A 15903-nucleotide genomic window follows, 5' to 3' on the forward strand; every position below is an offset into this window, starting at 1 on the left:
TTATTCATTTTCATTATTTTATGTTTTACTGTGTAGGGCAACAAAATAAATAAATAATAATAATAAATAAAATGAAAATGAATTGAAAGAATATAATTTCAGCCTCCTGACAGTCCTATTGTAAATTACTCATTAGAATTTCCCATTAAGTTTCCCATACCCCTTTTCTCCATATTGTCTAGCTAGATGATTTCAAATACCCTCCTGGTTACATATTTAATTAAAAAAGTAGAGAACTCAGACCTCCGCCAAGCAGTAAACTTTGTCCAGAGGTGTGACTTACACCTATAGCTAAAACTCGCACATGTTTTTGGTCATTTTCTAATTAATTGAATTGTGTCATGAGACACACCTCTAGTAAAAAAAAAAAATCCATAAAATCCGTTGCTAACACACTAACAGTGTTCCCTTTTCTTCTGTTTTTGTCTTGAGTAAAATACCTCAGACCTTTTGAAGTTCGGTGCTGATACTGTCAATACTTACTGCTGCCACCCTCTGGTTTAGTGGGGAACTGCAATTACCCCAATATATCCCTATATCACAATGTTAGAGAATCTTTTAACAAATTCCTGATACATAATAATCTGGATCATCACCAAAATGTTTATGGGTTGTGCCTTAACATGAGGGAAAACATGACATTCTCATTAACATTCATCCATAACTTTGCAAGTTATCCTGTACAGAGACACAGAGACAAGTATTATGCTATATTTCTGTCTTGACTGTCCTAAACTTTGGGTTTGTCCTCAGAACAATGCTACTTAAACCAGATGCAAAATATATAGATGTGTTAGAATCACGCTCTCACCTGTGTGTATGACGGATTTAAAGGTGAGGTTACAACTCTGAATGTCAAAAGGGAATTTGTATATGTGCATCCTGCAGGTGCTCACTAACACCTGGTCGTTCTGAACTTCAACATCTCCTTTATTGTTGATTGTTAGATACGGACTTGGAGGAGCTTTGTCTTTCTCAGTCCTGTAAGAAAATAAATAAACAGACGTGCTAAAAAAGTGATTACCAACCTTTGAAAACCTTGGGATTCACACAGGAAAAATCTGTACCTGTAAGTTTTGTGTATGGGGTGGTGTTTGTAAAGCTAAGTAGTCAATAAGTAGGAGCAATATTTATTTATTAAGTTTGTGTTAAGAGAAAAATTAGGGGGTTGTTTTTTCGAAGTCATTTTATCACTGTCATTCATTTATGAAAAATTAAAGCTCCAAACTAAATGTTTACATTGTCAGTTAAAATAATTATCAACATGCTAGATATTAAAATATTTATTTTAATGTTTATTTTCCAAATAAACATTTTAACTAAATATCTATTTTCAACACTAAATAACTAGTTTATTAAATTAATATTTTGTTTGGAGCTAGATATATAGTTTGGAAATTAAATATTTATTTTGTTAAATAAATATTTAGCTCAAAACTAAATACCTATTTAACAAACAAAATATTTGATTTGGAAATTGAATATTTAGCTAGCACCAGGCTAACTAAATATCTAGTTTGTTAAAAACAATATTTAGTTCAGAGCTAAATATTTATTTAACAAACTAAATATTTATGTAACAAACTAAATATTTTGTTTGGAGCTAGATATATAGTTTGGAAATTAAATATTTATTTTGTTAAATAAATATTTAGCTCAAAACTAAATACCTATTTAACAAACAAAATATTTGATTTGGAAATTGAATATTTAGCTAGCACCAGGCTAAATATTTATTATATTTTATTATATAAACTAGATGAATATCTAATTTGAAAGTCAAATATTTTGTTTGCTAGATAAATATTTAATTTGGAGCGAAATATTTATTGTGAACTAAATATTTAATCAGCAAATTAAAAATTTAGCTCCAAACTAAATATTTATTTAATAAACTAAGTATTTAATTTGGAAAATAGATATTTAGCTTGCTGACAAATTTCTTAATTGACAGTTTAGTCAATTAATATTGACTAAATATTAGTACGGTATATTAATACAATTTAGTTTGAAACTTTTATTTTTGAAAATGAAAAATGAGAGAGGAAAAAAATGAAAGATAAAATTAGCTTATTGGCAAATGTAAGAGCACCCTTATAATAAAATCACTCAAGCTTTCAGTGATTTTGAGCCCCAATATTTGTAAATTATATGCTGAATATAATTGTTGCTCACTCGTGAAAACTTACATTTCTTCAATTGTTAAATCTGGTTTCCATAAAATGTCAGAAGGCAAAGAAACGTTGTCAATTCCACAAAACTCATTGGGATCCCAAGAAATGTATTCATTGTTCCACCTCTAAAGAAAGAAGAGGAGAAAATAGAAAAATAAAAAATTAAATGAACAGTAAAAATGTTACAATGGAAAAAAGGATTAGTTACTGTAGACAGTTCCCATGCTTACAAAGACTAAGAAACTTATGGATAACTTACTGTGACGGTCCACACATAAGGGATAAATTTCTGATCTTTCTCAACCTGCAAATATGTAGATTTGCTGGTAAGATCACAAGTTTAAGAAAATCCTTCAACTTGCAAAATAAAGTTTTACTTTAATAATTTGTAAAATGACTGTCTATAAAAATTGCTCACTTACACAAAGCTTTTCTACTACAGTTCTTCCAAAGTACTCTAGATATTATATCTACTGAATTATCACAGTTGGTATCAATGTATGGCTAATGTACAACATTCATTCTAAAGAAAGCTGTTATGTACTTGTGAAATTGAGGCATATTTCAGTTTTCTGGTGCAAAATGTTTAGAAGCTCAGTGATCTGTTATTATCTGGCAAGAATTATCTAGACTCCACTGTATCTAAAAATAAAGGAGCTGCTTTTAAAGAGAAATAGTTTAAAAATAATTTGGTTAATTTGTGTCTCTAAATGATCCTTCCTTCCTTCCTTCCTTCCTTCCTTCCTTCCTTCCTTCCTTCCTTCCTTCCTTCCTTCCTTCCTTCCTTCCTTCCTTTAATTAACTACTCTTTTATTTGTTATTCTTATTCCAATTATAGAGCAAATGTTTCTTCTAGGTCTGTCTGGTCTTTATGAAAATATGTCTGTCTTCAATGAAAGGTTTGGACATTATTTTTTTTTTATTTATTTTTTTTTTTAGATTAACTGTTTCTTGGCTCCAGCATCTGGTAATAAAAGAATCAAGTAGAATTTTGCCATCTTGCTCACCATTGCCCTGCACCACTTTTAAGATGTCCAGATGCTTTCATTGATTATAAAGACAAAATTTTTGTTGGTGAGTTTGCAGCATAGAGGATTGGCTGCAGAGTCAATTAGGATCTAGATCCAAATGAAAGTCAGCTATTTTGGTATCTCTGGTCTACATCATTTTAATAGACATTAAACACCATAAAATAAATATAGATTTTTTTTTCAGCAGCTCGTACATGGTTCAGCTCAGGTAGAGTAAATGTAAATACTGAGACATGGAAACATTTTTTGACCATTCATTTTAAAACAATCAGAAACTAAGCAACAGGTGAAAGAACAACCGGGTTTCATTTGTGAGCATAAAAATGACTACGGTTATAGAATAGAATAATATAAAATAGAAGGGTATTTGGCTGAAACTGGAAAACTCATCATATGTAATGCTTTCGCTGATTTTGTAAGCTAAAAGTGAAATCATAAAAGATCAAAAGGCTACCACATTTTTTATTGATTCATCAGATATTTAGTGATTTTATATATCTGTTACAGTAGGTGTAAAAGTAGCTACGCCCAGCTATCATTTTTCCTGTTATCCTAATCCTCCTGCTACAACTCATCAGTCCTGTGCTATCTGGCCTATTTTTGGTATTTATTTATTTATTCCTTATACGCCTTGCCTTGCCTTTTGTTTTCTATCACTTTTTTGCATAATATGCTGTTTCAGATTTGCAATTTAATATAAATATTGTGAACTACAAGCCTCCAAATAAACAAAATTAAATCAAATTCAGCAAAGTTTATACAAAAGTATTAATTACTTACCACATCTAGGATGGCATAGAGCAGAACTTCCAGTGATACAAATGTGGGATTTTTATAATTTCTAACTGGTCGTGTCAAGGAGTACAGCTCATTGTTGCTTGACAGGTTTAAATAGTTCAAAACATCCTGATAACTGCAGTTTCGTTCACAATGAACTCCATCTACAAGAACAAACAAAAAACACAGTAAACATTTCTTAAACATGATGACTTAAAAAAAAAAAAACCTTAACACTTTATTTTTTGTTTGGTTTTTGCAATGCTATATGGAGTCATTCTTTAACAATATTATTATCGATGCATTAGCCGCTGTGTGGTCTGTACTTAGTGCTTCTAAATTTATGATGACAAAACCAGTTCACAGATATATGCTGTAATTAGAATTGACTGTGGCCATTAAGAGGCCATTATGGGATCATTACCGACATTACACAGGGGCTTATGTAATCAGTTCACTAATCATTCAGTGATATAAACATGTTTTTCAGCTATAATTATCTCTTTCTATCTTTATCTTTTAAGGATGTTGCAATGTTTTATTATGCTTCTGGGAAAACATGTTTCTGCACATCTAAATATATTTGATTTAATTCTTGTATATCTAACAAATTCTGCACCTCTTTCATTCTGAAATTTTCATTTCACCTGGTTTTTCTGCAGGTAATGCATACACAACAAAAATCACTATAGACTAATGCATTCATTGTAAGCTTTCCAGAAGCAAATGTATCATCAACAGTATATAATTCCTTTTGCTGAACAAATTTTAACTGTAAACTGCTTCTGATTATTTGGACTGGATATCCTCCTTAATATTATTTAGACTTACCAGAGACGAGGAGCAGAAAAATGAACCAAACCACCATCACGACCTTTTCCATGTAAAAAAAAAAAGCGTATGCTTGTCCTTTCACTGTGTCTTTACAGACGATGACAGCATTGTCTAATACTGGAGAGGGGCTGGGCAAGCAACAGCTATATTAGTAAATGTTTTTTTTTTCTTCTGAGCTCTTTTCATATTCCCATTAGTCTGACAGCCATACCCAGACTGAGGCTACGCCCATGTTACTTGCATGTACTGAAATATTTCTACATCATATTACAAAAGAAAATATACATTTGCGAGTGACTTCTGAGATATGTATTCTAGATTTTTTTTTTTTATTGCTGATTTTAACAAAGCAATTATGACAAAAACAAGGGCAAGTTCATAATTGATTCTCGTCCCCAAAGCTTTTGCTGTAAGCATAAATGGGAGGTTTGTGCAATAATTGTAGAGATTTGAAGATTTTGCTAAAATTGAATCTCATTAAAACCCTTACAGATTTGGACCGGGTTGACCATTTATAAGATCAGATATTTCCCAGTGCTAACAGGGACAGAACTAAACAAAGAGAGGTAGCAAGAATCTCCTATATATTTTGAAAACCTGAGATGTGCAGAAATGTTTGCTACTTTAAACCATCGTTTCCTTATTCTCCATATTCTAGAGTAATTTGTCATTTATAACTCCCCCCTCTCTGTTTTTAGTTTGGTTTCTCATGCTTTTCTTCAGCTCTTTGTGTTATACTATGAATGAACTGTAATTTATAAGTTAACTTACCTGGCTTCAACCCGCAGGCCTCTCAGTCTTATACATAGTCTCAAAGTAAAAGTTATCTGGGTCTTTTTCAAAGCATACAAAATATTTGTTTAAATTTATGACATCTGAGTTTTGAGATTAAATTAGATGAGCAAGCAAAAGCTTTTTTTTTTTTCTTTTTTTAATCAGTTGAGAATGATAAGCCCAAAGGAACCATAGGAGACATTTATGAGGCTGTTGTTATCTCCTTAATTACAACATTAAACAGCAACTAGATTTCAGTTATGTTATTTTTTTCTTTTTTTTTTTAATGAGGAGTTCAAAGCATATTCAATCATATTCCCTTATTCAAAAAAATCTTTTTTGGCTCTATTCATATTTTGTTTTTAAGATAGGAATTGAAACAAAACCTATTTAACTAGCTTCCCAAATAGAATAATTGGTATGTATACATAAGTGGCTTCTTAAAGATCAAATTGCAGGTTCAGGTTTTTTTGGAGTAAAACAATAATAATGGTCAAGATAAGCAGTTAAAACCTGAAAGACCTAATTTACCCTCATCTCTGATCCAATCACTCTATCAGCCCTGTGCATGACTCTGCCATGGACAATAAATATTTATAATTGATAATCTATTATGTATCCAGTACATGTCTAATATAAAATCCAACGACCCAGCTGGATTTATGCTTCTTTCAGTCTTTCTGTCTCGCTTGGTCGCTGAAGGGCCGGCTCACTGAATGCATCTTCTTTCTACACCAGAGGGAAGTTCCCCAGCCCAGGTCTTTGTTCCTCTTTCGGCTCCCCACCTTCTCCCCTACAGTATATCCTCTCTATTTATTCGGCTGATTCACAAGCAAAATGGCACAGAACCAGCCTTCCTCCTCTCCTCGACTCATCGAATTCAGTGTTCGAACTCGCCTCCAGGTGTTACTAATGTCTGCGACTTTCCTTGTCTCATTGCAATCATCCGACTTCGAAGGCCCAAACACCACCATTTCCTCAGGATAACTTCACTGGCTCTGCTCACCTGGGCAGCCCCTCCCAAATACAACCTCCTCTGCAAATGTACAACTTGCATGTTTTTTATTCTCCTTTATTCTTAACCACATTCATTCATTCATTCATTCATTCATTTGTCCATTAAGATGTATATTACACTGCATCAATCTAAAACTCCTATAGCAACAAGTGAATTTGTTTTCCCTCATCTCTTCCTTCCCAAAGCTGACCAGCAAGGTGCTTCATGCTACATCACTGAACTGACTGAGTCATTCGGACCTAAGTAACTTACTATGGGATAGCTTTTTAGTAGTTTGTCAGTATTTGAGTCAAACTCAGGGCTTGCAAATAAAGGAGAGCATTTGCTAGAACAATTTGGTCTTTTTAAATTGTTTGATTAAAAAAGCTACAAATGGTCCTTGGAAATACTTAATGATCATCTCACCGATTGTGTAAGAATTTGTCATTGATGTCAATCTATTGTCTTTCCTGAAGTAGAGTTGAACCGAATCCGTACCTGTCCCTTGTTACACTGCAAACTCTGCCTGTAAACTTCACTAAAAGATGATTTGTACAATCTTTGGGTCATTTACTTTTTATAAGGTCAACATATTTCCTCTCAGCTATAATGTTAATGGCAATTAAGTAAATTCCTTTCCGGATGCATCTGTTGCTATATTCTTGGGGAAATTGTGTGCATATATATTAAAAAAAAATTAAAATCTGTAACATATTCCCTACTGATGGGATAAAGAATAGAAACATCCAGAAAAGTTAGCTGTGCATTTGAAACAACGGACCAGAAAGAACAGTCTGGTTTGGAAACAAGCTCAGGTTCCACATTGATTGTTTATTTTCAGCTTAATAAGAAAAACAACATTCCGACAAACACAATTAACTTTAAGTTGCAGGACTTTTCACACTATAAACTGTAAAATGGTTCAAATGTAACCCATAAACAAACATATAAAGAGTCTAAACAAGGAAAATATACTCTATGTCCTCTAGTGAGTCTGAGTAGTACAAACACCGGATCCTTGCTCTAATGAACTAATCGAATGACCATCATTCTTTGTAATGACGTCATAATGATGCACAAAAAGCAGGCTGCAGACAATTACTGTGATTGGTTCACAGAGGGAAATGAGCTGAGTTGAATCAGTTTAAAAGAGAAAAGGCTAGAAGTATTTTACCAATGTAGCTTTTTACTTTTTCTCATGAAGTAAATAATCTCTAATGTGTTTTCCAGTCATCTACGGATGCTGCTGCTCTGTTAAAAAAAAACTTCTATAATAATGTCTAAAGTTACTCTTCCTATGCGTCAGTTGCTGCAGCCTGAACAGGGATTTTGAAATTAAATGATTTATATTACATTTTTTATTTACAGTATGGTTGTAAAAAATGTTTTAGGTTTTAATTGTTTGTGGCGTTATTAATCGGAACTTTTAATAATCTCCAATATTTCAGTTAAAACTATTTTTTCCCCTATATCTGTCTGATTTAATATTCCTATTTTAAATGATCACATTTAACAGACATTAAGCCTTGAAAACATCAATTTGTGTTACATAGTTTTGAATTTAGACTGCATACCTTATTTTTGTAGAGGTGTTTAAAGATGATTTTTCTCTGAAATTAAGTGTCCAGATTCACCTACTGTAAATGACTAAATTGCTGGATGGCATTCTTGCACTCATAGTCCACCCCCCCCCAAAAAAGAGACCAGACTGCATGGATTTGCTACACGCACTCAGCGTGTGTCAGAGTAATTTGCAGTTATCTGCATGATAATAAGCATGAAAATTAAATAAAATGTTGTTTCTTTGAGAAATAGCATCTATGAAAAGAAAAGAGATTTTAAATAGAATTAATTGTACTCTCAATTATTTCACATAGATACTGGGATACAGGGTCGTGTCATCTATATAGAGACCAATTCTTTTTTATTTAAGCTTGATATATTAAGAAACTGTTGGTGTTTTTGTTATTTCTACGTTATTATTGCAAATGAACGATGGGACAATAATAAAACAAAGATTCAAAGCAAATTTAAACAAAACACTGAAACAAAATTAACGCACTACAAGAAATATTGCTGACATCACTGAGCCATGTGATGATGCAAGTTGGGGATTGGGGAGGGGGAACAGCAAAGTCCTGCTACACAGACAGGGAGACTTTGGTGAATCTGCTGCATTCAGTGCGTGCAGGAGAGGAAAAAATTATCATGCTTTTACACATGTATTGTGTGACAATACTTGGTATCGATATTATCGATATTACCACATTTACCTTTACATTGTTTTAATATATTACTTCTTTATATGATCTTACTGAGACCAAATTGGTTTGGGATTATTCCTACTTTAAAGTATTTGTTTATTTGATTCTCTAGCTTTGTTTTCATTTCAGAAAAGTCTAAAATGCTGATCCGTGTATGATGTTTTTATAATACATAGGAAACAGTTTCTAAAAGCATATCTATTAATCAAAATTACATTTCCACCCTAAACATTATCCTTGGTCACATAGATAGCAACGACTTTGGCACATGGCACATGCTAAAGGACATTGTACAAAACAGTATTACAGTAAATGATTTAATATGTCTAAGAGTACCATTCCAAAAAAATGAAGGAGAGAAAGAGTGAAACAGTAACAACATAAAAGACAAAGAAACATTTGTTGATTCTCTTTGCCCAGAGTACTGACTTCATTCTCTCTTCTCTAGGGCCAAGATGGTGATGCATCATGTTCTGCAAGTTCTTCAACTCTTCCAGAATCAGCTGCAAAGCATTAGCATCTCCCGAGTCCCTGCTGTTGTTTGCCTGTACATAGATGCAGTGGTTTCACTGTATTTTTCTTTTTGACTTACATTAATACAATTACTCAACTTGTCTTCATCTTTTCTATAGTGCAGGGATTTCCAACTCTGGTCTTTGAGATCTACTGTTCCATATGTATCCCTGCTCAAATATAGCTGATCAAATGACTAAATAACCTCTTTAACGTGTGATCAAGTTTGGCAAAGGCCTGGTAAAGAGCCAGTCATTTGATTCAGTTGTGTTGCAGCAGGGATGCATCTAAAACCTGCAGAACAGTAGATCTTTACGATTATGGTGGGACAACATGTTCTACAGCAGTGTCTTTCCAACTCGGTCCTCAGGACCCACTTTCCTGCATGTTCTAGGTATTTCCCTGCCTCCACACCCTTAACTAAAATAAATGGGTGATTAGCAGGCCCTTGCAGTCATAAACTGTGTTAGATTTCAGCGGCAGCATCCTCCAAGGACCCGGTCTACCTGGACTGGGTCCTTCAGAGACCATTAAAGTAAGGAGGCTAGAAGAGATTGGCTATGGATTCAGGTGCAGCCTTCTCCGGCTGTCAACGCCCCTCAGTCAGTGTAAACTCTTTCGCCTGGCAACTGTGACAGTGCACCCACAAAGCAGTCAAAAAATGGATGCTTAACTTCTCACTATTGTTCTGTATGCTGTTACATTTTTTTAAGGAGCTTCAGCAGCAGCACTGTCCTCGCAAATATAAGATTTATAGTCCCTACACTGCACAGATAATGGAATCTGTGCTTAAATGTAAGCAAAATCCATTAGCACAGGGACAGATAAAGCCTTTTGGTAAACCAACATTACCCACCAAATATCTGACTCAATCCATCCATCCATCCATCCATCCATCCATCCATCCATCCATCCATCCATCCATCCATCCATCCATCCATCCATCCATCCATCNGCCTCCACACCCTTAACTAAAATAAATGGGTGATTAGCAGGCCCTTGCAGTCATAAACTGTGTTAGATTTCAGCGGCAGCATCCTCCAAGGACCCAGTCTACCTGGACTGGGTCCTTCAGAGACCATTAAAGTAAGGAGGCTAGAAGAGATTGGCTATGGATTCAGGTCCAGCCTTCTCCGGCTGTCAACGCCCCTCAGTCAGTGTAAACTATTTCGCCTGGCAACTGTGACAGTGCCTCCCCGGGGCCTCACCCGTTGGGACGTGCCCGGAACACCTCACCAGGGAGGCGTCCAGGAGGCATCCTAACCAGATGCCCGAGCCACCTCAACTGGCTCCTCTCGACGTGGAGGAGCAGCGGCTCTACTCCGAGTCCCTCCTGGATGACCGAGCTTCTCACCCTATCTCTAAGGGAGAGCCCTTAGAGACTCAATAACCATTACAAAACTATTTTCATTCATTTCAGATGGAACTATTCACATACTTGTATTATATTAAACTGCACTCATAATATTCACCCCTGTTTGGTGCCATTTCCCTTTTTCCTCTGAGTACAGAGAGCCTGCTTGCTTGGACTCACAATGAATTACGTGATACCCAAGACTATATAAGATACTTACGACCTGTCCTTCCAACCAGCGGAAAAGAAGGCTCCATCTGTTGGCTGCATAACCAGGAGTCTTCTAATCAGAACAGGCCACGGCAAAGTGCAATGAGATAATCCACCAACAAATCTAGCCTACGGAGCGCGACACCGCTGGATTCGAAAAATAGCTATAGTGTCTGCTGGGCTGTTCAGGCGGTGAAGCAGAGACATATCTAAAACATGAAGGGCAGTGGGACCAAGCTTGTAAACCACTGCTCTGGAGTACGTTAGATTTAGAGTCCTTGGGTCTGTTTCAATAAACAAGTCAAATCCCCAACTCTCAATTGATCTAGCCTAAGGGTGAAAACTCTGATTTTTCAGTTTCATAAAACCTGCTGTAAGTTAGTTTAATCAACTGAGTAGGTTCACTCAGAGTTTAACACGTGCATAACAAGTATGAGAAGCCATTATCAGTGGAGCCCCAATTTGACAACAGGATACAGGAAGTGCCTATTACACCCCACTGGAACTAGAGATTCAAATGCAGAAATGAAAGAAAGAAATGTAAAATTTGTTTTAAAGACAGAGAAACAGCGCTACAGCTGCAAAGGAGAGGAAGTTGGCGAGGGCGAAGATTGGTGCTTAACTTAATGCGCACGTCTATATGGCAAGCCTTTTTTACATTTATTAAAAGCACTCTCCTCTCTGTTGTTCCATTTGTAGATCACGAAAACAGATTTTTCCTGGTCAAGATCCCATTACTACTCTGAAATATAATAGCAGATTTTCTAAAATACATTTTTGCTGCAGAAACTGAATTTCAGAAAGTAAACAAACTAAATTATACTAGTAAGACTTAAGTTGTATATATCTAGACATTTTAAGTGGCTGTTTTGACGTTAATCAGCTTGATTGAATATGTATTTATCATATCTGAAATATATTTCTTTATATATATTCTTTTCAGATATCAGGACTTCATATTCAATAAAACTAACACATATCAAAATGGCCTGCCATAGCCTATTGTAACTATGATAACATTACAGGGAAAACAAGTACATTTTTTGAATGGTAGTGGATCAATGTATCTGTTTTGGGTCAGCAGCTGTCAGCAGGTGAAGATGAAGAATAAAAACATTGTTCTTACAGGTAGGACCTGTTCATCATCTCATGGAGTTCCTCCCCAGTTTTCTTATGTTTTCATCACACAATAAATACTAAGTGTCTGTTTGCAGCTACTTCACATGTTATCATCCCAATAAATGGCTGTTATTAGTGGTTATAACTTCCATAGAATGGCATCAGATTGTACCAGTAGGCTTAGTAGGTTGTTATCATTGAATGAGTCCTAATCCTAACCCTGCAGTAATTAATTTTATGGAATTAATTGATCTATTTATGTGTAATCTGAAAATAATTTCATTAGTTCTTCATGAACTGTAAAAAAAAAAAAAAAAAAAAGATCCACAACTTGCTCATTAAACAAACCAAAATCAACTGACCCAGTAAATTAATATTTTATGCATTTTAACTGTACACACAGAACTATTACAAAAATCAAACTACCTCAGGAAATTAAACAACTGGATTGTCTTTAAGGAGAGCAGAAACAGAGGATACACTGAGTTCATTGAACAAACCCTGATCCCGACTAGATTAGCTCTGGGGAGAAAGTTACTACGGTGACTGAAACAGAGGTTGAGAAAACTCTCTTTGTGAAACGGAAAACTCAGAGTTTCCCTGATTTCAGGTTTAGAAAACTTAGAGTTTTCCATTAAACTGGTTCTGTTGTATCTAATTACAGTCTGGGAAGTAAGGTCTAAACATCTCTGCAAAGGTATGAACATAATACTTTACCTCCTCATTAACAGGAAGGAGCTCATGCTGCTTCTCACTCTCACAGACTCGGCAGATGCAGGGACAACCATTTCTTTTAACCTTGTCTGAGATCACAACATATTTGGTATAAAAATGAGCATGCATAAGAATTATTTTTTTAAATCATGCAAATAAGCAGGGGCCTTTTGTCCCGAAAAATGATGTGCACAGGTGATTCCTTTTTATGGATATATGTTAAGCTAACAAACAACAAAATTTATCACAAATACAGAGCAAAAATATATGGAAATAAATAAAAATCAAAAGATACTCTTATCTAAAGTGAAGTGCATCTTACCTCTGCTATGATTCTTTGTTTTGAGGTGATGGTCTTCCTTCTTGTCCCACAGGTTTAGTTCATCCTTAGTGTCGTTTTCAATTAGATAAGTTACCAAGATCGTCTCCAGCAGACTAAGCAGCATCAAAGCAAAAATCACAATGCAGTAGGTTGCTAAGGGAAGCAAAAGATTAATTAATTAGATTTTTCTTTTTCAGTGTCTCAAGTCAAATTAAATCCCTTTAGGTTTTATACCTATCAGTGGAGTCTTGTTGGACATTGAGGGCAGAATGTCATTAAGGATGAGGAGGAGCACAGAGATGGCCAGCAGCACTGTTACTTTGAAGCCCAGTTTTTCCCCTCGATGATCAGCGATGAAGAAAGAGGCAAGATCCAGAATAAGGAAAAACAGGATGGGCAACAGAAAATTGATTACATGAAGTAATGGTCTCCTCTTTATGCTGACCTGTGGAAAGAGATTAGCAAGGGATAAGAAAAGGACAAAATTCAGAGAATGAAAAGTTTGAAATTTGTTAACTGAGGAGTTTTAAAAAAACAAATGGCACAATAGGATATCTGGATTTAGTTCTTGTACAACAAACAATCCTAAAAAAGGTTTACTGTTATTCTTTGGTGTGAATGAGTTTAATTTTTTATAACTTTTTTCTTGAAAAAAAAACATCTTTGCATTTTCATAATCACGGCTTCTTTGGTTCTTTCCCAAAGTAGTTTCATGCATATATGCTCAACAAGCACCAGGGTATCATTTGTAAAACACTGTGTAGGAGCTATGATAAAAGAGTATGCCAAACAGGCAAAAATGGAGTGCCAAAAAATGTATTTATTGAAATCATGTTTACACACAAACCAAGTAATTTTCCTTTATATATCACAGCTGTATCTGAAATTTTGCACACAATGCTATATCTAATTTTTTTTTCAGCTTTTTATTGTCATAATACTGTCACAAGTACATAGCGACAAAATTAACTCTCTGCATTTAACCAATCCCCTTGAGGAGCAGTGGGCTGCCATTGTGTGGCCTCCAGGGAGCAGTGTGGGGTTAAGGCTCTTTGCTTACGGAGCCAGAGTAGCACTCTGTGGGATTCAAAAAAAAAAGTTAAAAACAAGGCCCTGGACTTGGTTTCCAAGTTTGAAGACGTTTTGCTTCCCATCCAGGAAGCTTTTTCAATTCAAAATGTCAGGAATAGTGTTAAGTTCAAGGTTTTATACAGTAGCACAAACTAAGCCTTGTTTTTGTGTTGAAAACATGCAAATTGGAACAGACAAAGGGGTCCACCCATTTGGAATGGGGGTCATTTGGCATCTTTTGTTAGACTGCAATACCCCATACCCATCTAAAGCCGGGGATACACTGTGCAATTTTTTTCAATAGTTGCACGCAGCTACAGCTCACGATGCATGTTCAGCCTGACACTCTGATGCGATCTACCTGCTCACACTGCACGTCTAAGAAACATGTCGGACTCAGCTGTCAAACGAGTAGAAGAGGAATATGAAGCTCACTAGAGTGAAACGTGCTGCCTCGGCAATTTGTGCAATTTTGTGCTGAAATCCCTGAAAAGAAAACGCAACGACATATTTGGACAAAGACCTGGCTTAGCAAATGTAGCTACTAAGGTCTGTTAATTTTACGGAAAGAACACCATTTTATTTGCACTCCCGCCATACTTCTGTGTTTACATCTGAGAGGAAGAGAAAAAAAAGAGTCCTTCTTTGCGCATGCCCACTGAGCGATTTGCCAGACGTCATGATTCCTGATCGGGAGGTGGTCATGGGAGGCTGGTTACCCCCTGTACACTACACAATGCACGATCAGGCTGAAAGTTGGCCTGTTCGGAAAATTCTCGCACGACTGGAAAATCGCCCCAAAAGGGCAAAAAATCGCACAGTGTACGCCCAGACTAAGTGTCTGAAGGTCTGTCTTTAAAGGAGACTGGCTGAATAGATTAGGTCCTCCACGCTCCTATACAGGCGTAGAAGAGAAGAGAAGGGAAGCCCCACTCCAGTCTGTGGGAGTGGGGCTTGAACTCAAAAACTCTGGATTCCAAGCTCTGTGAACTAACCATTAGGTCGCCAGTCTCGCCACTCCTCATGTCATGTTTAGCCCTCTTTACGCCTGCATTCAACCATAAATGATCCATAGAAAGCATTGCATGAATGTATCTAAATGAGCCAACTGATGAATGTTATTTAATGGCTTCCATGGCAACTGCAGAGATGTTGTCTAGTTGTCTTTGTCAGCTCTGGTTAATTAACTTTTTGATGAATGCCTTAATGTGCACTGTTTTTTTTTTTTTTTTTTAAAAAACAGTGATTATAAGATAATGTGTGGGTCCATTGAGTCAGTCTCTCCAACACTGGACTCAAGAGCAGGGCTCTAATCTGCTCATGGTACAAATATTCTTCACTGAAAAAATAATGCTTTATTCAGTTACTTTAGTTACTTTAACACATTTTTTTCATGTTACAGGGTAGGATATAAAACAATTGTCTTAAAGTGACTAAATATGATTAAGTAAATGCCAAAAGCGGTTGGGTTACTTTTTTCAGTGTTGGTGATCCCTGAAAACGTCTTCCCACCCTCTTTTCTAAATTATAGTCAAGCATAGTTAAAGCATCCACACTGTAAAAACGACAACTCAAAATTGTTCACCTTACTAAGATTTTTGCATTCACTGACAATAAAATTGCCAGTTGGAACTTGAACTGTCTTTTGTGAGCCAGTTGAACTCACTTTCATAAGTTTCTGATCAAAAGTTCATCTTATTCTATAAATTAAGTTGAGTTTACTTAGAAGTTGTAGTTGACACCCAGTCC

General features: G+C 35.6%; 2 protein-coding genes across 2 annotated transcripts in view; both read right to left on the bottom strand.

The window, feature by feature from the left end:
• LOC107089291 (5-hydroxytryptamine receptor 3A-like) overlaps nucleotides 1–4972 on the bottom strand; it is an 11493-nt gene extending 6521 nt beyond the window's left edge. The window contains exons 1-5 of the mRNA XM_015381993.1: nucleotides 4814–4972; nucleotides 3986–4146; nucleotides 2434–2478; nucleotides 2190–2299; nucleotides 812–981 (exon numbers count right to left, since the gene is read on the bottom strand). Of these exons, the coding sequence (XP_015237479.1) occupies nucleotides 812–981; nucleotides 2190–2299; nucleotides 2434–2478; nucleotides 3986–4146; nucleotides 4814–4865 (538 nt within the window). The 5' untranslated portion in view covers nucleotides 4866–4972. The remainder of the gene's footprint in view (nucleotides 1–811; nucleotides 982–2189; nucleotides 2300–2433; nucleotides 2479–3985; nucleotides 4147–4813) is intronic.
• A 3032-nt stretch (nucleotides 4973–8004) lies between these two features.
• Nucleotides 8005–15903, bottom strand: part of LOC107089361 (5-hydroxytryptamine receptor 3A-like) — a 17571-nt gene continuing 9672 nt past the window's right edge. Inside the window, exons 7-10 of the mRNA XM_015382109.1 lie at nucleotides 13318–13528; nucleotides 13084–13236; nucleotides 12765–12850; nucleotides 8005–9396 (exon numbers count right to left, since the gene is read on the bottom strand). Of these exons, the coding sequence (XP_015237595.1) occupies nucleotides 9178–9396; nucleotides 12765–12850; nucleotides 13084–13236; nucleotides 13318–13528 (669 nt within the window). The 3' untranslated portion in view covers nucleotides 8005–9177. The remainder of the gene's footprint in view (nucleotides 9397–12764; nucleotides 12851–13083; nucleotides 13237–13317; nucleotides 13529–15903) is intronic.

Source organism: Cyprinodon variegatus, unplaced genomic scaffold (genome assembly GCF_000732505.1).
Source record: "Cyprinodon variegatus isolate N-32 unplaced genomic scaffold, C_variegatus-1.0 Scaffold12, whole genome shotgun sequence".
NCBI lineage: Eukaryota > Metazoa > Chordata > Actinopteri > Cyprinodontiformes > Cyprinodontidae > Cyprinodon > Cyprinodon variegatus.